This window comes from Malania oleifera, chromosome 13, assembly GCF_029873635.1.
Source record: "Malania oleifera isolate guangnan ecotype guangnan chromosome 13, ASM2987363v1, whole genome shotgun sequence".
NCBI classification, from domain to species: domain Eukaryota; kingdom Viridiplantae; phylum Streptophyta; class Magnoliopsida; order Santalales; family Ximeniaceae; genus Malania; species Malania oleifera.
The window spans coordinates 79,681,420-79,704,420 of NC_080429.1; the positions used below are offsets into that span (position 1 = coordinate 79,681,420).

Sequence of the window (23,001 nt, forward strand, 5' to 3'; positions counted from 1 at the left end):
TTAATTACACATAGTATGGGTTTCTATATTCCAAATGGAAATGGCAGTCAATTTCTATTTTACAAAATTCCCATTGAAATTTTCACGAATCACCTGAATTGAAATCTTGAAATTTCAGCAAATCTGCCAAAATATTACATGTAGAATGAAATTTCCTAGAAATTCAAATTTGAGATTCAAAAGCCAAACTGAAATTCTTGCCTTGATTTATCTTCTTTTCTTATAGAAAGTAAAATTATTACAAGAAATATATGAATATATTTTTCACACTTTTGAAATTATATGAAAATTAAAGTTAGATATTAGCTACAACATTTTATCGAACCATTTATGTCAAAATCTCTATATTAGTATAATAAATTATATTTAACTGAGCTATGAATTTTCTATTTATATAATGAAAATGTTTATGCCTTTATTATATTATAGTTATCACACCTTATAGACAACATACCTATCTTTGATGTATTTTATTTTTATATTCTAGTTCTAAGTCTTGCACTATCATGCCTATTAATGATTTCTAAAGTTTCATAATAGAATTCAACATCATTTTTTAGAAATTGAAATCAAAATTTACATCAACATCGAAATTTCTAATTTTTGAAGCCTCAAAATTTAAGACCTTGGTTTAGAAGTATATTATTGACAGATTCCTAGAAATGCGGCATCTCCATGTCCGGTTTATTCTGGGAATGATGATAAAATAACTATATTTTTCTAACCAACAACACTTCTCAAAAAAGAAAAACTAGAATATAGTATTTTAGCACAGAATTCAACATATAAAATAAAATACTAGAAATTATTCAACTCATTAAAAGAACAATATCAAAAACTACAATTAAACAAGAGGAAGACGACAAGGAAGAAGCAGTTGAGATGAGGAGAGAGAGGGGAGGAGACAAGCATTAATTACAAATAAAATAGTTTATAAACTGTGATATTATTTTTGGACTATAAAATTTGAGGCCTGTTTTGTTACCCATGCCTTTGTTGATGATTCCCGTCCCCCAGTTATGAATCCCCAAGCCACATATTTAAATAGGGTGGGGCAACATTGCATTACGAAAGTCATTAGAATATGAACAGTCCTAAGAATAGTGGATTCCATTTTGTTTATTTAATATAAAAAGATAAACATTACGTAGTATGTTTTAATCAAATATTATACTTATTTTTACGTAATAAGTATTTAAAATTAGGACTATTTAGTACTTATTATTTAATATTTACTAAATTACTAATTATATTATTCCTGTCATTGTAGGAAGGTTGTAACTTTGTATTTTCTTTATATTTTGTGTAGAGATCATCAAATTAAGTCTATCAATATGTCACGTGATAGAGGAAATGAAATCTTACCTAGTGAAGATATTGGATGGCTTTTTGGTACTGCGGTAGACGGTAATAGACATGTTATTATGTGTCAGTTATGTGGGAAGATAATCAAAGGGGGCATTACACGCTTGAAACAACACTTGGCACATAAAAAGGGTCAAGTAGCTGGATGCTCAAATGTGACCACACAAGTAAGAGAACAAATGATGAAACATCTACAACAGTATGCTGAGAAGAAAAGAGATAAACAAAAAAGGCAAGAAGAAGCAGAAGCCCAAATTAGAGGAGATTTTGAGAATTTGAGCGATGAAGAAGACTTGGAAGAAGAAAGTATGAGATTTGCTCGACAAGAAAGCATGCGATCACAACAACAATGGGAAGAGAGACAAAGATTTTGAGCAAGAACAACTGGAAGGGGTAATATTTATGAAGAGGGAGGTGGCTCTGGCAGTGGTGCTACCAGTGGTTTCAATAGAGCAGGAGCTCGATCTTATAGTGGTCGAGAAGCTGGAGGTAGTGGACGACAATGGATCAATCCTGATGCCCCTGAAGCTAGACTAAAGGCAATGGATCCTATTTTAGAAAGAAGCAAGAGTGCGAAACAACCAAAACTCAACACAAAGTTACTGAAAGGTTTAAGAAGTAAATTAGGAAAAGCGGTTGGAAAATTCCTAATTTATAATCGGATTCCAGCGAATGTAGCTGACTCTCCATTTATGCAGCCTATGCTTGATATTGCTGCAGAGGTTGGAAAGGGGGTGAAGGGTCCATCACCCTATGAGATATCTGAAATTTATTTGGAGCAAGAGTATCAAGAAATGAAAAATTATATAGCTTCTTTTGCTGGAATTTGGAAGGAAAGAGGTGTAACACTTATGTGTGATGGTTGGTCAAGACCAACTAGAAAACACATTATAAAATTTTTAGTTTATTGCGATAAAGGCACCGTGTTTCATAAATCAGTTGATGCCTCTGATGTGCCAAGCAGAACAGCTGAATATTATTTCAGGTAATTTTTTAATTTTAATTGTATATGCAAATAGTATTATGGACTTGCATGTTTTTAATTAAATAGTAGTAATTATTGAATTTATAATTTTATTTCAGATTAATGGATAAGGTGGTTGAAGAAATTGGAGAGGAGAATGTTGTCCAAGTAGTGACTGATAATGAAGCTGCAATGAAGGCAGGAGGAAAATTATTAATGCAGAAGAGGCCCAATCTCTATTGGACAGCATGTGCAGCTCATTGCATAGACCTTATTCTTGAAGATATTGGTAAGAAAAGTAACGTGAAGAAGGTCTTAGAAGATGCAAGAACAATAACCTCATTTATTTACAACCACACATGGACAGTGAATTTCATGAAAAAATTCACAAATAATAGAGAGTTACTTCGCCCTGCCATCACTCGATTTGCCACAAATTTCATTGCTTTGGAGACTATTGTCAGGCATAAACAAGCACTAAAGGAAATGTTTACATCTGATGCTTGGAAAAACTCAAGGTTTGGAATGGCAAAATCAGGCCCAGCATATGATTCAAAGAAAATTATCTTAGGCAAAGAGTTTTGGCAAAAGGCCTCTGATATAATTAAAGTGCAAGAACCCTTGGTGAAAGTTCTTAAATTGGTTGATGGTGATGAAAAACCAACCATGGGCTTCATATACGAGGCAATGGATAGGGCGAAGTTGGCCATTCAAAAAGATTGCCGGTTTTACAAAGACTATTGGAAAATTATTGACAACCGGTGGAGTTTTCAGTTGCACCAAGATTTGCACGCTGCTGGTAAGTGTAAATCAAATACAATTTCTTATTATTTTAACTTTTAAATTATGCATAGTTGCATTAGAAAACTATTGATTAATATGTTTCTAAATTTAATCGTAGGGTATTTTTTGAACCCACAATTTCTTTATGGTGCCCCACCCTCTCCTGAAGTTGCTAGAGAAGTCATGGATGGAGTTAAAAAAGTGATAACCAAGTTGGTACCCGATATAGATACTCAAATTCGGGCTATTAATCAAGTAAGTATTGGTTCCATTAAATTGAATAATGAATTGTTCTAGTATTTAGTAATACTTTTAAGAATAATTATTAATATATCTAATTAATTAATTATATTTCACAATCATCCTTTTTTAGTTGTTGCTATATCGAGATAGGCAGGAGACTTTTGGAACCCCGTTGGCTCAAAGGGCAGTAAAACAAACAAATCCTGGTAAATATGGCTATATAGCTAAATAATAGAGAATTACTCTATTTTCTCTCTTTGTGTTCAAATTTGACTTTTGAAATACGCTATACTAACATAAAACTCTTTTTAATTATTCATGCAACTGAATGGTGGATTCATTATGGCTTGTGTGCTCCTGAGCTCCAAAAAATAGCAATTAGAGTTCTTAGCCAGACCACATCAGCTTCGAACTGTGAGCGTAATTGGAGCACCTTTAGCCTCATCCATACGAAAACAAGAAATAGATTAAAGTACATGAGACTACAAAAACTTGTTTTCGTACATTACAACATGAGGTTAAAGTTAAGACGTACAATGAGAAGAAGCCAACGAGAAATTGTAGAGGGTTTCAATCCTATCAATTTGGACTACATTTTCGAAGAAGATGATCCTTTAAGTCAATGGTTAGAGGAGAGAGAGACACCACTACTCCACGGTCAGGACAATTCAAATTGGTTAAATGAAGAGGTTGGTGGTACTACAGAAGGAGGTGATCAACCACCAATAAACGCGCATGATGATTCAAGTTCAAGTCCTGAACGCACACAAAGTGATGACAATCTTGGTTTGAGCCCACCAAGTGATGATGATGGTAATAGTGGTGCTGGAGCTAGGGTTGGGGGGGGGGTGGCAATGGTGGTGGTGGAGGCGGCGGTGTAGAATATAATTATGGATATAATACAGGGACATCATTTGGAAGGGATATATATCCTTCTGATCCTTATGGACTACATGACATACCTGAAAATTATGACTTGGGTATTCCTCCAGGGAACCAATCTTCACAACCTAGGAGAAGGAGTGCTCGTGGTGACCCTAGCGATTCTATTGAAGATTCATATGGTGTGGTTCGTAGTTTTGGCGACTTTGGTTTAGATGGTTCATCATCACAATCATATGGATCTCATCCAGCATATCCACATTATGCATCTCGTGACTCACATTTTTATCCCAGTGGATCAGGAATCTCAGGATCTAGTGAGTCTTCTTCTACACACTACCCAGAGCCAGCCCCTACCCCAACTTATAGACATTATTCAGGAGAATTTTCATCACCAGTACATTTTCAAGAGCAACAACAAACTGACGCAAACTTGGGTTCATTTAACTATGTATTTCCACAAGGATGGGGAGATAATTTCCCATCCCAATCTCAAGATACAGATGCAAATTATGAAGACCCTCCACGTCATTCTTTTTGGTGGTGACATGTGTTATGTTATAAATTTGTAATATTGTATTCATGTATTTTCAACTATTTATTGATATTTGATATTAATCACTTTTTAAATTCATGTATGTGTAATCACTGTAATGTGTATATTGAGTATTAAGTCTATTGAGTATTGATTCATTTTTAGTAACTTTATGACTTTAATTAATTGATTCTTACATTTCTACATCTTTTTACTCATTAAACTAATGTAAACTATAAAAAAATATGCTTTTTTTTGTAAACAGCGCACTAAAATTAATATAAAAATCATAATGTCTATTAAAAAGCATTTGTAGGGTGAATGAAAGCCTGCAAAATTCATTAAAAATCATGTATTAATGGATTTCATGCTTATTTTTTAATTTTGGCATGGTTGTGCATGTGTGAAAAAAATTCACGACCGTTACGCCCGCTTCCCGTTACGTAACACCCGCGTCTCCCGCGACCCGCGACACTCGCGACCGTTTCGCGACGTTACCCGCGACCGCGATTTCGAACCATGGATGATATTGTTAGTACAGGTGATGATGATATAAAGGTATTTAGAGTCTCAAATTTTTTCTACAAACTAAGTTTCAAACCAAAGATTTAGGACCGTTGAAATACTTCTTAGTTATAGAAGTATCTAGATCTCGCATCGAAATTGTTGTGTCACAGAGGAAGTACGTTCTTGATCTGTTGGATGAAATGGGCTTGTTGGAATCTAAACCGGTTGATACACCCATGGATCCTAATAGTAAGTTAATGCCAGATATGGGTGATTTTCTACCTAATCCTGTAAAATATCAGAGACTTGTTGGAAAGTTGAATTATCTCACAGTTACTTGACCAAATATATCTTTTGCAACAAGTGTTGTGAGTCAATTTCAAGATTTTCCGAGAACAAGTCATTGGGGCACAGTAATTTGCATATTGCGATTTCTCAAATGTGCACTTGGAAGAGGTCTTTTATATTGTGATCAGGGTTACACTTATATCCATGGATATATAGATGCAAATTGGGCTGGATCGCCTTCCAATTAGAGATCTACCACTGGATATTGTATCTTGGTTGGTGGCAATTTGGTTTCTTAGAAAAGTAAGGAACAAACTGTGGGGGTAAAGTCAAGTGCTGAATCAAAATATAAAGCTATCGTTCACACTACTTGTAAACTTGTCTAGTTGAAGAACATGTTGGAAGAATTGGGTTTTTCGCATTCTCAGCCTATGAAGTTGATGTGATAATCAAGTTGCTCTTCATATTGCCTCCAACTCGGTCTTTCACTAGCGGACAAAGCACATTGAAGTTGATTGCCACTTTGTTTGGGAGAAACTTGGGCAGAAGCCTATTACAACCACTTATGTGAAGATAGACATGCAGCTTGCTGATTTGTTTACTAAAGCATTGGGGGGTGCTTGTGTTAAATTCACTTGTAACAAGCTAGGAGCATATGACATTTATGCTCCAGCTTGAGGGGGAGTGTTAGAGGTTACATATGTCTTTTAGAAATATTATTATTGAGTGTGTTAGTATGTTAATTAGTGAGAGTTGGTAAGGGTATTATTGTCATTATAATGTATTTAATTTGTATTATACATAAAGGAAGAGACCTATCTTCAAGTTAGGTCATTCATTTTAATCAAATCTTAACAAAGATACAATGCTATGGTTGTTGCTTCATTATATATTATTTTATATTAAATAATATATTTTACTATAATACTATATAATATCTATCATTTTTATTTAAATTTAATAAATTACGCATTAAAATGTGATATTAGTAACGTAGTTAATAATATAATAACTGTAATAATAACTAAAAATATGATAAAATATAATGTGAAAAGCATAATCAAGTACATGATGATAATGATATTATTATAAAAAATTATTATTTAATATAATATTATATAATAACTATATATTCATGCTTTTTTTTATAGAAAAAGAAATTCATTAGATAGAGAAAGAATATACAATCAAGAAAGAAGACATCTCCTTAACGGAATTTGGAAATCCCTAGAAAATATATATATATATATATTTTCTGGGGATTTCCGAATTCCGTTAAGGAGATGTCTTCTTTCTTGATTGTATATTCTTTCTCTATCTAATGAATATAAAGGACAGCAAAAGAAAATCAGCACGCCCAAAGAAGAGGTTGTCAATCACTCAACATCTGAAATATCCATCCCCTTGAAATTTCCATTGCCCACACACCATAAAAAGGCCATAAAATGAACCTTTTCCTACACCAACCAATATGGTAACTTCTTCCCTGAAAACACACGCAAGTTAAGTTCCTTCCACAAGCCCCAGAACACTGCAAATAAAGCACAATCCCATAATGCAATTTCTTCCTTCTTCCTACCAAACCCCACAATAGATATTGCCAATAACTCATCCACTGCTCTAGGACAAACCCAACCTTTTCCAAAATAATTGAATAGCATGTTCCAAACCTTCCATGCAAAATTTCAATGCAAGAAAAGATGTGAAACAGATTCTGAACCATGGTTCGAAATCGCGGTCGCGGGTGCAGCGGGATGCGGGAGACGCAGGTGTTACGTAACGGGAAGCAAATGTAACGGTCGTGAATGTTTTTTCACGCATGCACAACCATGCCAAAATCAAAAAATAAGCATGAAATATATTAATACATGATTTTTAATGAATTTTAAAGGTCTTCATACAACCTACAAATGTTTTTTAATAGGAATTATGATTTTTAGATTAATTTTAGTGCGCTGTTTACAAAAAAAAATATTTTTTTTTATAATTTACATTACTTTAAAATTTACAATTTAACAAAATAAATATAGAATTGTAAATCTTACAATTTAATTATTCAAATGGCAATAGACTTGAACTTGAGTCACTTAAGAGTTGAGACTTGACTAATTGTGTACAAATTAGAGTTTATTATAAATTGTAGATCTAATATTAAATTATTAATTGTCAAGGACCTCAAGGTATGAAAAAAAAATATATGTAGACTATTAGTTAATATTTTTTTTACTAAATCTGTACTCTAAGTTTTTAAGTTCTAAGTTTTAGGTTCTAACTCTCTAAGAGTCTAAGTAACTCTATAAATTTTATATTTTAAAAACTTTATACTATTTTTTTTATTTTAATTAATAAATTCTACTTATACAATCATTATTAATTTACAATTGTTAATTTGTATTCTAATTAAATTTTAAATAAACTAAATTTATATACTAATCATATTTATAAACTGAAATTATAAAACAAAATTTACAATTTATATACTAATTAAATGAACTGAAATTTACAATTTATATACTAATTAAATAAAGTGAAATTTATAATTTATATAAAGCAATAAAGCATAAATTAAAATAATAAAACAGAATAAATTATTAAGCAATAAAGCATAAATTGAAATAATAAATTACATACCCACTGGCCACCACCCATGAACCCCAGTTACCACTTACCCAATACCCAATACCCACTCCCGACTCCCACTCCCACAAAAGTTACGAGCCTGCGCTGCGAGAGAACTGCTGGCCTACTGCAGTTGCAACCTGCAAGCCTCCAAATTTTGGAGGAATCGAAGGCTTGCTATTTTTTGTGTTCTTGGACGAAGGAGATGAATGACGGACCGAGGAAGACGAAGCTCTACGAAGCAGATTTTGGGGGTTTTAGGGATTTCGAAGCTTCAGATCAGTAGATCGAAGCTGTACGTACGAAGGAGACGAAGAATCGAAGAGTAATTCAAGTGAAGAGAGAACTGAACTCAGCTTGCAGACGACAAATGTAAGGGTTCAAAGGCTCGAAGCTGCTTTTCAGTTCTTCGTACTTTGGAGGATTCAAATGACGATATCAGACGAAGGAGAGACGCACAAAGTGGAGCAGATTCGAGGAGACAAGGTACGCTGTAAGGGGCTTTCAGCAGTGATGTGGAGTAACGGACGTTACGTTCCGTAACGTTAGTGTAACGGCCGTTACAAGTCGTTATGTCTCCGTAACGGCCGTTACTCATGTGAATTTTTGGCTCGCCGCTAATGCGGCCTATAACAGAATCAGTGACCTGTTTTTCCGTTACGTAACAGCCGTTACGCTACGTAACGGCCGTTATTTAATACCACGTTCTGAACAATAAAAAAAGAGCATAGATATATTAGGAGAGAGAGCCTTTAAAGGTCTCCTCATCCATCTGCAGCAAGTCACTAGTATTTATCCTATTAAACACAACCAACCAAAGAAACACTCTGATTTTAGGGGGGATTTTGACCTTCTAGATAACTTTGTAGAGTAGAAAGGAGAAATTGGTACCAATCAAGAGTTCACAGAAAGATTCACAAGAAAAAACACCCGAAGAATCAAACAATCAAGATCAACTATCATCTTTGGAAGATACCTTACAATTATTCAACTATATTTATAATATTATTATTTAATATGGAATAATATTATTATTCCACATTTAATTAATTGCATAAGTTTTTTATGCTATGTAGTGCCATAGTTGATAAACTAGACTCATTCCAATTCATATGTCTACATATGCCAAACACTATAATACAATTCAAATTCCAATTCTGTGTCAAATGAAACATGAGAGAGGAATTTGACATTCTGTTTCCAATTCCAGTCCACTCCAATCCCAATTCTAGTTCTGACTCCGATTTTTGTGAACCACACGCTACCTTAATGTTTAAAGTTTGCACCACTTAATAATCATCAACAAACTAAATATAAATCATTGAGTCATAATTTCATTAATATAAAATAAATCAATCACTTCTTAATTTGTCCATTTCATGATTAATACAGGTCAAAAACCAAGCCTCTTAGACAAGTAATTCAGTAAATAATTTTAAAATATAAATGTATGTTGGATCTGATCCTACCAAAATCCTTCTACGAACTCATCGATCCCACCAATCCTACCCATCCCTATCACAATCCCAAGAATTTGTGATTCTCACAAGAATACAATCGTTTTGGTAGAGTATGAACATAGGATCTTTCCTATGGCTCTACGATCTAGATTGCAATTTTAAAAGCCATAGCTATCCAAGCCAATGATCCTCCCAAAAAGAAACCCAACAGCCATCTTCCGTTTTATACAGGGAAAGAAAAGACAAGATACCTGCAAAATGAATTTCCATGAGCTTTCATGGAAAAGTACGGCTCCAATATTAGCATTACACCACTTCTCTTGCAAGAGAAATCCACTCTTGATGACTTTATATGGAAGTAAACTAGTCTTCGAAGGGAAATGTCATAACCAGTTACCCACCAGGCCAATATTTTAAACACCAAATCATCAAACCAGCCATTTGCACAGCCTCACATTAAAGTAAAGAACTTAACCTCAGAATGAAAGAAGCAACATATGGAAACCCTGATCTTTGGGACATATTAGGCTTGAAAACAGGAAGGGGTCAATGATGAAATCTAGCATGCCCACATGCCATAGTTCTATAAACTAGATTAATAGCAGGCTGACAGTGACACATGGGCAGAACAAAAACTGAAGCTTGCTCACATGCTTCACCTTCAATCACATGCATAAAAAAGTTTCAAGATAGCATTTAGAGGCAGTAAATTGATCAATTGCAAATCAAGCCCCAATTCTTTCAAATTTGACCTGTAATCCTTAACAATTATCAGGCAACATCATTGCCAGCTTTGAAGACCAAAAGATGGACAATCAAAAGAGCAAAAAACATAGATCATTAGCAAAGCAATAATACTAAAGGAAAGTGGGCCCCACAACATAGACCATGACATTTAAATATATATATATATATAGTCATAATAAGGGTATTTCAGTTATCAGGTTATAGCTACCCTACTTCTCTTTAAAAAGTCTCTTTGGAAAATGTTGAAATATTACACAAAGAAAATCCCAAAGATAATTCTTTAGCAACTTTAACAGTTGAGACAAATTTTTAAGACACTTCCAAAATTTATCCTGGAAAGGAATCAAGTTTAAAGCAAATTGAATGTTCTCTCGCCAAAGAAGAATACGACATCAATGTTTGGATGGAGCCAGTTTCCCGCTTCTTCACATTTATGGGCAAAGGCCAGGGAGACAAAGGGTGCTCCAATACGTTCAAAAGTTCAACAAACATGCTGATGGCTGTGTCTTTAATAAACTTGAGTGTTGGTCAAAAGTTGATAAGTGGGAATGAATGCTAAGAAATCATATTCAAGTTAAAATTTCCTTTTCATGTTTTGATACCTTTCCTTAATTTTGTGTTAAATTATTAAAAACAATTTGCAATGACTTTAGGGCACAGCTAATTCATAGAAGTTCGTAAGAAATGACCTAGGATTTTTTTATTTTTTTTTTAATCAGCAATGAACTAAGGAAATTATATCATGTAAATTTATTAGAAAGGCCAAGATATGCAATTATCAATTTACCATTAAGTTTAACAGAGCTAAAATGAAATATAATAAGGGTACTTACTCTTCAGTTATCACATCTCCAGACTTCATGCATCCAATATAAGCACCATCTTGACCACGACGCTTCTCAAGAATTTTGATTAACTCATCTAACAGAGGCCAAAAGTCATAATGAATTCATTGCAGAAATTCTAACAAATGCCTAGAAAACAAAATTGATAATTTATCTATAAATACAGAAGCTGTACCAAGATCAAGGTCAATGTCGTCATTAACTTTTACATAAAATTCAGCATCCCAACTTTGAACTGCTGCACTGAGAAAGAACTTTACTTTCTTAGGCAACTCCTCTTCAGCCTCCTCATGACTGATAGATTTAAAAGAGCAGATCCTCAAATTCAATAATTTGCATCCTTTAGAAGTTTATCATTCTAACGACATGGAGTAATAACCAACTCAAATTTGAGCTAAAATTTATCCAACAATACATCACTAGTTAATTTTCATGAAACAAAATACTATACAATGAAAAAATAACTATCAAATCTTTATCCCAAATATTTTGTGTAAGCTACATAGATTCTTTTTATACATTCAATGTGATTCAAAGCTACCATTTTTTCCATCATTTTTCCTCTTTACTACCATAACCCACCCTCTTCTTGGCCTTCCTTTAGTTCTTGGTTATATTTTAGCTCAAGTTTGAGTTGGTTATCACTCCATATCCTAATTCTATTAAACGAGATTTTTTTTTTCTCAGCATTGATCAATATAAAACAACCCATCTTATAGCTGTTTAGTAAATGTTTTCTTTCAATCTACCATGTATTTTAAGATTACAGTACACTAATCTTTAGCCATCCTACCTTTACCCTATGTGAAATAAGGACCTCAATCTTTCCATTCTTACAGATAATTGACCTTACGTAACATGATGTAATGTGACCAGTAACATCAACTATTTCAATAAACATTATTCTGTAATATTCTAATAATCAAATAAAGATAAATATTTGTCTATTCATCTATGATGTTAAAAAATTAATTTAAATTTAAACCATTGTCATTGAGATATGAAGTGACAAAATCCAATACAATCCAAGTTTTTAAAAAATAAAATATTCAAATTATAGGAACAATTAAATCAATAACTTACGAGAATCAGGAAATCCTTCGTTCGGAGATTTTCCTCATCAACATTGCGATCTAAGCTATCACCTCGATTCGGACTGCCAATTAAAAAATAGTTCAGCTATGAAAGAAAGTTTTGTCCAATTAATTGATAACCATAACGATAATTCTAAATGTTAAAAGGAAGTGAATCAAGAAAAGAAAACAAATATTGTCAAAGGAAAACATAGATTTCAGTGAGTGGGAGACCTCCGACCAATTACAAATCGTATGACTACTCCTCTTTCCTCGAGTTTTTTTAAGGCATCACCTGAAACAGCCATGCAATTGCATCAAACATATTGCTTGTGAATAAAAGGTGCAGATTCATGATAACTATGATTCAACCTAGGCTTGTTACATAATGTTGTAAGGGGTTTAAAATTAATTAAAATGAAAAACAAAAGGGCAGAAATTACAACATTGCAAAATATAATTAAAAAAGTCTTAAGAAACCTTGAATGAGGAAATTGACAATGGTGTAAAAACTGACGGCTTAAAGCAAAACAAAATCATAAAAAAAATGGCAGCATATAAACTCAAAATTGGCAACAAAACTACTTATTCCATTTCCAGACACACACAGTGGGGTAGCACAGGCCCTAAAGCACAAAAACAGTGTGTTGGAGATCTTTATTGTAGGCAGAAAATCTTCGAGAAAGTAAAATGTGGCAGCCAAAGTTTTCAATCCAATATTTCTAATTATGATTAGACAGCTAACTGAGAAAGTGATCTCAAGCATTAAGATATTAATGAAACATATAATATTGCCACTTTTAGGAACCGGGTGATCATCATTATTGTCTCAAGGTTTCTCATTTCCTAAGTCAAAGTTCATTACTTGCATATAGTTCATTTATGCACCCAGTCCAAGTGATGCAGAACCAACTTCCAACAACTTTGACTCTCAATTCAACTTTGCATAAAACCAGTACATAAGGGAAACAATGGATCCCTCGATGAATCTAGAATCCAAACAAGGTTACCTGGAAAGCAGTACATTTTGAGTGGTGGTACGGGTTTGGGAATAGGGTACAGTACTTAAGTGGCACACAGTTCTTGTGGGGTAGGGTTAGTCATTATGCCATTTTAGGTCATGGTATGCTTAAACCACATAGTTGGGATAATTAGTCAATGCGCTACTTCAGATCACAGTAAGTTTTGAATTATTTACTTACAATGAGATATAGAGAATATAGAAGAACATCCTTACTATTCTTTCTCAATTAAATTATATAAATCAGAAATGAACAATTAATTAGAAAAATTAATTTATTTCTTTTAATGTAAATCAATGTGTTAATTTTTTAACAATAATATTATACTACTAAGTGAACAAAGTTGTTGGACTCTTTAAATAAACGGATCAATATAAAAAATTCAAAATTTGTAATTGTGAGCTGTACTTGCTTATAAGAAAAAGTATGACCTGTACTAGAATAAACATGTCAAAGACTATTGGCATTCCTCCTGTCTGCACAAAAAGGTGGGTTGGGGGAGGGGTAAATTCCTCAGTCACTCAAGCAGCTCTCTCTCTCTCTCTCTCTCTCTCTCTCTCTTCACCTGTCCAAATCTATCCACCATTGTGGCAGCAGGATAGCCTCTTCTCTCACACTGAAGGATTCCTGGCCCTCTTCTCTCACCATACCAGGCTTCACATCAGCAGGAAGCCAGCTTCTCTCTTTGCCGCAGGCTTCACAGGCATCTTCTCTCACTGTTGCAGGCTTCGCAGAAGCAGTTTTGTGGCAATGATTTCACATATGCCATCTCTTTGACGATTATACCATTCAATGCTGTTTATGCACAGCTCAAACTTGAACTTCAACCGATCAAACAATTAGAAGCCACAAGTGCACATTGTCATGAGCCAAGCTTGTTCATGGCATTTTGCTTGCTTGTGACAACTTATCTTTGGCACATTGGGTGGGTAACCATCATGTAAATACTAGTTAAGGTTTTATTCCTTGGGTAGAGTAATGCCTCAGTGAAAAAATTTGGCAACTATCATGATAATCAAATCTAAGAATTATCAACAAATTTTTCTCAAAAATTAGAGTGGTCGACCACTGAAGATCATATTGAGCCTTAAAACAGGATTTCTTTAGTTTTGCATGGTTAATCTTTAGCAAGCAAAGGCAACCAATCCACTCTTTTTTCCACCTTTGTCTATTTACCATGCCTTTCTACAAGCGTACAACAATCTCAAACAATCCCTTCATCATCTTGATATTTGATTTATATCCTTTGAGAATTGATGACCCCAGCATGATGCAAGTTGATTTCTTGTTGTAGAGGACTTGAAAGTTGATTTGGATGAAAGCAAAGGTTTGGTTTTGTTGAAGGAGTAATCTATACTTCACAAGATCACAAAATCCAAACTTTATAGTTGAAATGATAGAACTAAAATGAGGACTCAAAATAAACCCCCCTTGGGGTTGCTTAGGTGGTAAGGTAAGGGTCTTATCTACCACATGGTCGAGGGTTCAAGCCCATTTGCCCTGAGATCATACTCAAGATATAAGCCGGATGCTGGCGGTGGGGTATGCTAAACATCGCCCAAGTTTGGTATTGCACCATAGTGTCTAATGTGATGCGATGGTGGTTGGAGTCCCCGGGTCATTTAAAAAAAAAGGACTCAAAATAGCCACAGCAGCCAAGTAAAGGTTGCTGCTTCTTCCTTGAAATCAATTTATCCTTTCCAGTGCAACTCCATGCCTTTGTGCTTCAAAACAAAAGAATTCTCAATCCGTCAACTGGATGAGTAATCACTACCAAAGCTTCGTTGCTTGTAACACTGTGTTGGAGGCAGATAATTCATAAAGCTTGAGGGAGGATTCTACACTAATTTGATTGCTTTGGAGTTCTGATTGACAAATTTATATGGAATTTTATATCTCCAATTTATTTATTAGAGAAGAGGCATTGTGCAGGATACTTATCCATATGTGGATCACAAAAGCTACATGGAATTAAATTATTGCTGAATTGAGCATTATTAGATGATGCATAACATACACCTGCTTGATTGCATCATCTTCAATTGGGTGCAGAACATATGGCAACTTTTTTATTTGTTTTTGTAAGCATCATCTATACTACAAATAAAGGGGATTCCCAAGGCTTAAACTGGTCTTTTGATTTCCAAAAATATCCACCTAACCATTTTCCAGCATCACACAAATTCCCTCTTTTAACTGCTTTCTGCCAATAAAAAACTCCATAGTAATTAAGAATATGGTGAATAAGTGTGTATGACACCCATCATATCTATCATGTTCTAAAAACTGTCAAGCCCACCTCTCTTCCATCAATTTCTTCCCCTGCCTGAACATAATTGCTTCAGAAAATTTCCTTCTCTTAAATTCCCATCAACAATCAACAGAAAATTTTCCTTCTCCCATTCTGGTAATTTATTTTTTTCCTCATTTTCTTATATTGTTTTTTTTATTCCTTGATGCGTCCAACACCATTCTGCCATTTTTCCGCATTCGTACTACTCAACAGTAGCATTACACCGTTGTTCCTTATATTGGTAAAAAAAATGGCAGAATTCTGTCATGTTTTACATTCTTACTACTCATCAGCAGCATTCTACCATTTTTCATCTTGCATTCTTTAACAATATTAAAACTTCATTTTGCCTTCATTATGTTTACTATTGACAATTAAAATTTTTTTGAAAAGAAAAAAATTATATACATATTCACTTTATTGTGGAGTTCCAATTCAAAACCATCATGAAGGGAGCACCACCTCACCCCACCCCCAAAGAAAAAGAATAAATAAATAAATAAATTTACATGCACTTTTGATTGGATTTGAAAAAAAATAAAAATAAATAACATGCTCAATTTATGAGCAAAATATGTTCAATTAATAATCAAAAAATAAAATAAAATTTAGAATCCGGATATGGATAACTTAAGATGTCACAAAATAGATAGCCCAGAAAAAGTTGTTATTTACTTATATGTTAGTTCAGAAAAATTTATGTGTTAATTACACATAGTTATGGGTTTCTATATTCCAAATGGAAATGGCAGTCAATTTCTATTTTACAAAATTCCCATTGAAATTTTCACGAATCACCTAAATTGAAATCTTGAAATTTCAGCAAATCTGCCAAAATATTACATGTATGAAATTTCCTAGAAATTCAAATTTGAGATTCAAAAGCCAAACTGAAATTCTTGCCTTGATTTATCTTCTTTTCTTATAGAAAGTAAAATTATTACAAGAAATATATGAATATATTTTTCACACTTTTGAAATTATATGAAAATTAAAGTTAGATATTAGCTACAACATTTTATCAAACCATTTATGTCAAAATCTCTATATTAGTATAATAAATTACATTTAACTGAGCTATGAATTTTCTATTTATATAATGAAAATGTTTATGCCTTTATTATATTATAGTTATCACACCTTATAGACAACATACCTATCTTTGATGTATTTTATTTTTATATTCTAGTTCTAAATCTTGCACTATCATGCCTATTAATGATTTCTAAAGTTTCATAATAGAATTCAACATCATTTTTTAGAAATTGAAATCAAAATTTACATCAACATCGAAATTTCTAATTTTTGAAGCCTCAAAATTTAAGACCTTGGTTTAGAAGTATATTATTGACAGATTCCTAGAAATGCGGCATCTCCATGTCTGGTTTATTCTGGGAATGATGATAAAATAACTATATTTTTCTAACCAACAACGCTTCTCAAAAAAGAAAAACTAGAATATAGTATTTTAGCACAGAATTCAACATATAAAATAAAATACTAGAAATTACTCAACTCATTAAAAGAACAATATCAAAAACTACAATTAAACAAGAGGAAGACGACAAGGAAGAAGCAGTTGAGATGAGGAGAGAGAGGGAGAGAGGCAGCATTAGATTACAAATAAAATAGGTTATAAACATGTGATAGTATTTTTGGACTATTAAAAATTGAGGCCTGTTTTGTTACTTCATGCTTTTGGATGATTCCCCCAAGTTAAGAATCCACAAAGCCACATATTTAAATAGGGGTGGGGCACCAATGCATTAAGAAAGTCATGAGAATATGAACCATACCTAAGAATAGGATTCCTAGTTATAAAACGTGAACCAAACATGGGAATACTCGAGACTTAATGAGTATTTTCAAGAACCTGTTGATTCTGCGTGCCAAATGCCACTTAGAGTCACAATGACAAAAATTTGCACCTTAATCAAGCCAGATCATCAAACGAGCGATGAAGTAGAGAACACCATCATATCCAAAACGAAAATTTAATATAAAAGTTATGTATAAACAATTGAATGAATCTAAAGAACAGCAGTATAATGACATATATGCATTGTCCAACAGTGCTTTCCACGATTAACTTAGTTTGGCACAAAATCATGACAGACCTTTTGGCATCCAAGAGCCTCGAAACACATTGCGCTTCAAGTGACTACCAAATCCAGTATAAACTCCTATAACAGCAAGAAGCTTCTGGCCTGACGATGAACCACCTTGCTTCGACTGGTATCCTTGACTCTTTGCCAAAGTTAGGTCCATCTCAGCTTCCACAATCCTCTTCTCCAAATCTCTGAAAAATCACCACCATGAACACAAAACACTAGAACGATTTTACAATATATCAACAAAATAAAAATCTCCAACCCTTAGAACTGGGTAAAAATGAAAGAGAACAGATACTGGCAGAACGCACTTGCATCCAAGGATCATTAGCTTATCTTCAACGGAAAGAACCTTTGGTCTCTACCAGCAAGAATAAACAAACAGAAAACAATTAAGCAAACACTAGATAGTATCAAAAATAAAAAATAAGAACATCATGTCAGCAATCCTTTATTTAGCCTTGGAGAAAATGGAAGGAACGATAGAGAAACAATTATAAGGAGGGGGAGGGAGGGGGGTATGCTTTCTGCTGAGTTTGCTCCCACAAACCAAAAACCTCCACTCCACAAGCAAAAATTAAGTTCTATGTTTTATAATGTCCAAATGGAGTGAGATTGCTTTCATCATTCAAAATTTTGAATTTTTTTTTTAAGAACATTTCGAATTGAAACAAACCTGGCCCGAGTTCATCCTAAGAAGATCAGCCCAGCAACGTTCTGTTCTCTGAATCTTGCCACAACCTAAAATTCCTCAAGCGAATAAATAAATAAGCAATTAAATAACGGTGATAATTAAAAAAAAAAAAAAAAAAACGTGATTTCAAGGAAAGCGGAACAATATAGCGTAAATAGATTATCGATCCACATGTTGCAGCAAATTAAAGTGATAAAAAATAGTTGTTCGCTGAGAAAATGTAGGGAAATATCGGAATTAAAATTTTGCACTAGGTTTTTTAAGACCTGAGACAACTATATCAGGCTTTGCTGAATCAAGTCTTCAATTTCTCAGAAACAAAAAGAACACAAAACGCAAAATTCGAAAATTTCTTCGATCTTCTATCACTTTCCACAGGTTTCTCGACAACCAAACGACTCAGAGACAGAGAGAGAGAGAGAGAGAGAGACCTGCCCGCGACGTAGAGCCAGGCGAGGCAAGAAAAGAAAGCCATGACGACGGAGGACTTGCTCGTTTGAAGATTCTTCGATCTCCATCGTCTCTCAGGCTTCGACGTTGTCGGTAAGCTATCCATTGTCAAAATTCACAGATATGGAAAGAGGGGGAAGAATTCGAATTCCTAAGTCGATAGACCGAGAAATGGCTCCTGGCCCTGATTTCTATATAAGAGAGAGAGAGAGAGAGAGAGAGAGAGAGAGAGAGAGAGGGGTTTGGATTTTGGAGCAAACTACTAATCGCATGTTTGCTGCATGAACCTCAAAAAAATTCATTTGATTAAAAAATAACAACATAAACATAATATATTAAGTAATTTTGTCTCAAGTTTTCTGAAATTTTTGTAAAGCGTGAACTATAATTAAACAACTCATTAATTTAAAAAATTTACTAAAAATTTTAGCAACTCATTAATTCTTTGATCTCTAATTAAACAAGAAATAACAATTATTAAATTTTTGTCAATGAACCATCATTAATAAACTTATTAATATGTTCATTAAAAGAATTCTTACATTAGTATTTTTTTTCCTTGAAAAAATGAAAAAAAAATGTATGAACCATAATTAGTAAACTTATTAATTTTTTTTATGACCCAAAACATCAATCCTGATAAGCCACCACCAAATCGAGAAAAACTGCATGGCTCTACATAAAGTTATGTAATATTAAATTTTAATATTCGCATACTTTTAATTAAGGAATTTCTCTCAATCACATACAACTTCAAAGATTTTCCATGTACTTCTATTTACATAACTATCTCATATTCATGTTTATTTTTTAAATTTTTTAAAAATATAAATTTGTAAAAAAATTATATATTAATATTTTAACATTTGTAAATTAAATTATGTCAATATATAATTAATTTGTTTTAAAATATATCTAAATTTTATTAAGAATTATAAAAAGGGGATCATTATTGGCACTCCAAAAGATATCTTTTGTAAATACCCGAAAAAAAATAATGATATTTAAATATTAAGAGAGAGGGAAATGGAAACAAAAATGAAAGGAGGTAACAGGTTTCGTCGACAAACACTCGCGTTCGTCAACAACATTGCATTTTGGAAAAATAACTCGAAAGATTTTTCACAGGATTTCGTCGACGAATACAGAAGATTCTCGTCGACGAGTGTATAAGGGACTTCGTCGACAAAGCCATGTCTCGTCGACGAGAAAATACAGAAAGAGGTTTTTGAGCAAACTGAATTTCGTCGACGAGGAGTGGATTTAGTCGACGAAATTATTAAAGGACTCGTCGACAAGATGATGTGTTTATCGATAAGTCCAGTCCAATAAGTAGCTAAAACTTGGATTTTTATCCATTTTTAACACCGCTCTCTCTCCTCTCTCTCTCTCTCTCTCTCTCTCTCTCTCTCTCTCTCTCTCTCTCTCTCTCTACGTCTCTCTCACTTCTCTCTTCGTTTCCGAGCCTGTTTCTCGCCTGATCGAATATCTAAGGCTACCACAATGCTCCTAACAAAGTTTTTTGCAAGTCTACCGACGCTGATCGTTGGAAAAGTTGGGTTGGATTTCGTCCCAATCTCAGGGTAAGGCATTTTATTCAGAATTTGTCTTTCTCTCAGTTATAAGAAATGTTGTAGGTAAGAAAATACTGATATTTTGTTATGGGAGATTGTATTTTCAGGATGTTGAGTTAGGAACCCTGCAAGTATAGAGCCAGAATTTTATAGGGGTTTTTCAAAGTTAAGGTAAGGGAAATATGTTTTACTAGGAGTTTTCATAATGCTATTAGAGATTTTCATGTGATAAAGAATTTATACAACTTTTATAATGTATCATACTATACTAAATACACAGATATAGATAATATATATAGTTTATATAGTTTTTCCCAGTATATGGAGTTATACAAAATATACAGATATAAATATATATTCACATATATTATACAAAGAAATTTACATGCATATACAACGTTTATATGAATAGTTTGATGATATAGACATATATATATATATATATATATATATACATATACATGTATATAGTTATATTCAAATCAGTATATATATATATCACAGCTTTATATAGAACAATATATACAGAGTTATAGTATAACATGTTTCCTATTACCATAACATACAGAGTATACAAACAGAGTATGTAGACAGAGTATACAGACAGATATACAGAGGTAGCATCAAGATGCTACAGATATAGTATACAAAAATTACAGTATTTACAGTACAGAAAGATAGCATTATGGTAATTTTGGAAACATGCTGAAAACAGTAAAAGAGTATATATGTATATATGTATATAGTATTAGATCCCTGTGGAAAGATTACCGACAGATATAGTGCAAATATAGATTACAGAGCACGGTATTGTTACTATATACAGATAGAGTCCAACCACATATCTCAGATAGTAGGGTACCGTTGACCATGCTCGAAGAGTATGCAGCTCCCCAAATCATTGGGTGGAGGGGGCCGGTTTAACGAGGTAGTAGCCAGCACTGAGCCTAAGAGTGGATGCAGTTTGGTCGGGTTGAGGTAGTGTAGAGTATATTAACTTATCTGGAGGGCCGACCAAATGAAGTCCCGCCTACGGGCCGCACAACCTTGTCATGAGGGGTCATATCATAATATACAAAGTCTTAGGGATAAGCACAGTTATGTATATGTATACAGCTTTACAGTATATGATGATTATAGTATGATATTAGCAGTATGAAAAATAGAAAATACAAATGATACTGTTATATTTTAAATTGTGAAAAGAAAGATATGCTTTATAGATTGTTTATTGTATTACAATTTAGTCGTTATTTAAAGGTATTCTTAATTTAGTTGCCATGCACTAGTAATAACATATTTCCACTTACTGAGCGTCGACTCACCCCATTTCTTTAACATTTTGCAGGTGAACTAGTTAGGCGAGCAGATCAGACTCGCAGATAGAGAGTAGTTTGATTACCCTGGTTATAGAGTGAGTTTTTGACAGAGTTGTGTGTATTTTTGAGTGGATGATGCTGGAGGGGTATTTTTGTATGGTTATGGCTGTATATACTGGATTCTGGTATTGTATAATATATATGTGAATGGTTGTATGATTTGTGTTTCTACTGCTTAGGTATGGGTGTAGATACACAGATACGGACATATATATATATATATATATATATAATGGTAAGAATTTTGAGGATGTTACATCTTTAGTAGTCAACATTTATTTTTATGTGTGTATCAAAGGACAATTTTACCCCTTTATTTTTTCAATAAAATCACAAATTTGTCCTCTATTTACCCTTTTCACTTGCAAAAACTCAAAGGATAAATTTGTAATTTAATACGTGATAAAACAAATATGGAATGCCAATAATATCTTTTAGAGTGTCAATAACACCTACCCTTATAAAAATATTGTACAATATTATTTGCAACACACCATACATTTATGTTAGGATTTGTTTGGAAACAAAATGTAACGGAAATTTAAATGAAGAGAATGCATAAATCAAGCGATAAAGATTTACAAATCCATTCCATCCAATTTCATTTTGTTGACACATTTTGGACCAAGGGGTTCAAACCAAACGCGTCAACTTGAATGGCGACCAAGCAAGTGTGGAATAAGATTATGGGTTCATAAATATTCAATAGAATCGCACTAACCCAATCAAGAGGAGGAGAGATCCACGCCAGCGGCTTTAATAGCCGAGTAATAGGTGCACACACTTATGGCTGGAGAGCGATTCACGCTCCAGCGCAATAAATTCGAGCCAACCTACGGTCAACTCGAGCCCCTATAAGAAGAGATTCGGAGAAAAGGCCAAGGTAAGTCATTCAACACAATTATACTGTTGCATTCAGCCTCTCTAAAAGCATTCCTCTTACTTAGGAATCGGAGTGATCCCCTGGAGTACACTCCGGGTCCTCCAAGCCTTTCTTTTCTTCCTCCTTCAGGTCAACGGGAGTCGAAGGAGCATCCTGCTATTTTTATCCTGCAACAGTTGGCACCATCTGTGGGAACAGCTTTTAAGAGGCGATTATATATTGCTCTCGACTTTCGACCTTCCAACAATGTCGACCTCCCACAGTTCTACCTCCATCCTTGCCGC

At 33.6% G+C, this 23,001-nt stretch overlaps 1 protein-coding gene across 1 annotated transcript in view; it reads right to left on the minus strand.

Moving 5' to 3' along the window:
• LOC131146123 (hydroxyproline O-galactosyltransferase HPGT3-like) overlaps positions 1-19,065 on the minus strand; it is a 42,102-nt gene extending 23,037 nt beyond the window's left edge. Inside the window, 6 exon segments of the mRNA XM_058095476.1 lie at positions 12,546-12,606; positions 17,744-17,925; positions 18,049-18,098; positions 18,414-18,440; positions 18,442-18,478; positions 18,863-19,065. Of these exon segments, the coding sequence (XP_057951459.1) occupies positions 12,546-12,606; positions 17,744-17,925; positions 18,049-18,098; positions 18,414-18,440; positions 18,442-18,478; positions 18,863-18,987 (482 nt within the window). The 5' untranslated portion in view covers positions 18,988-19,065.
• Positions 19,066-23,001: the final 3,936 nt, after the last annotated feature.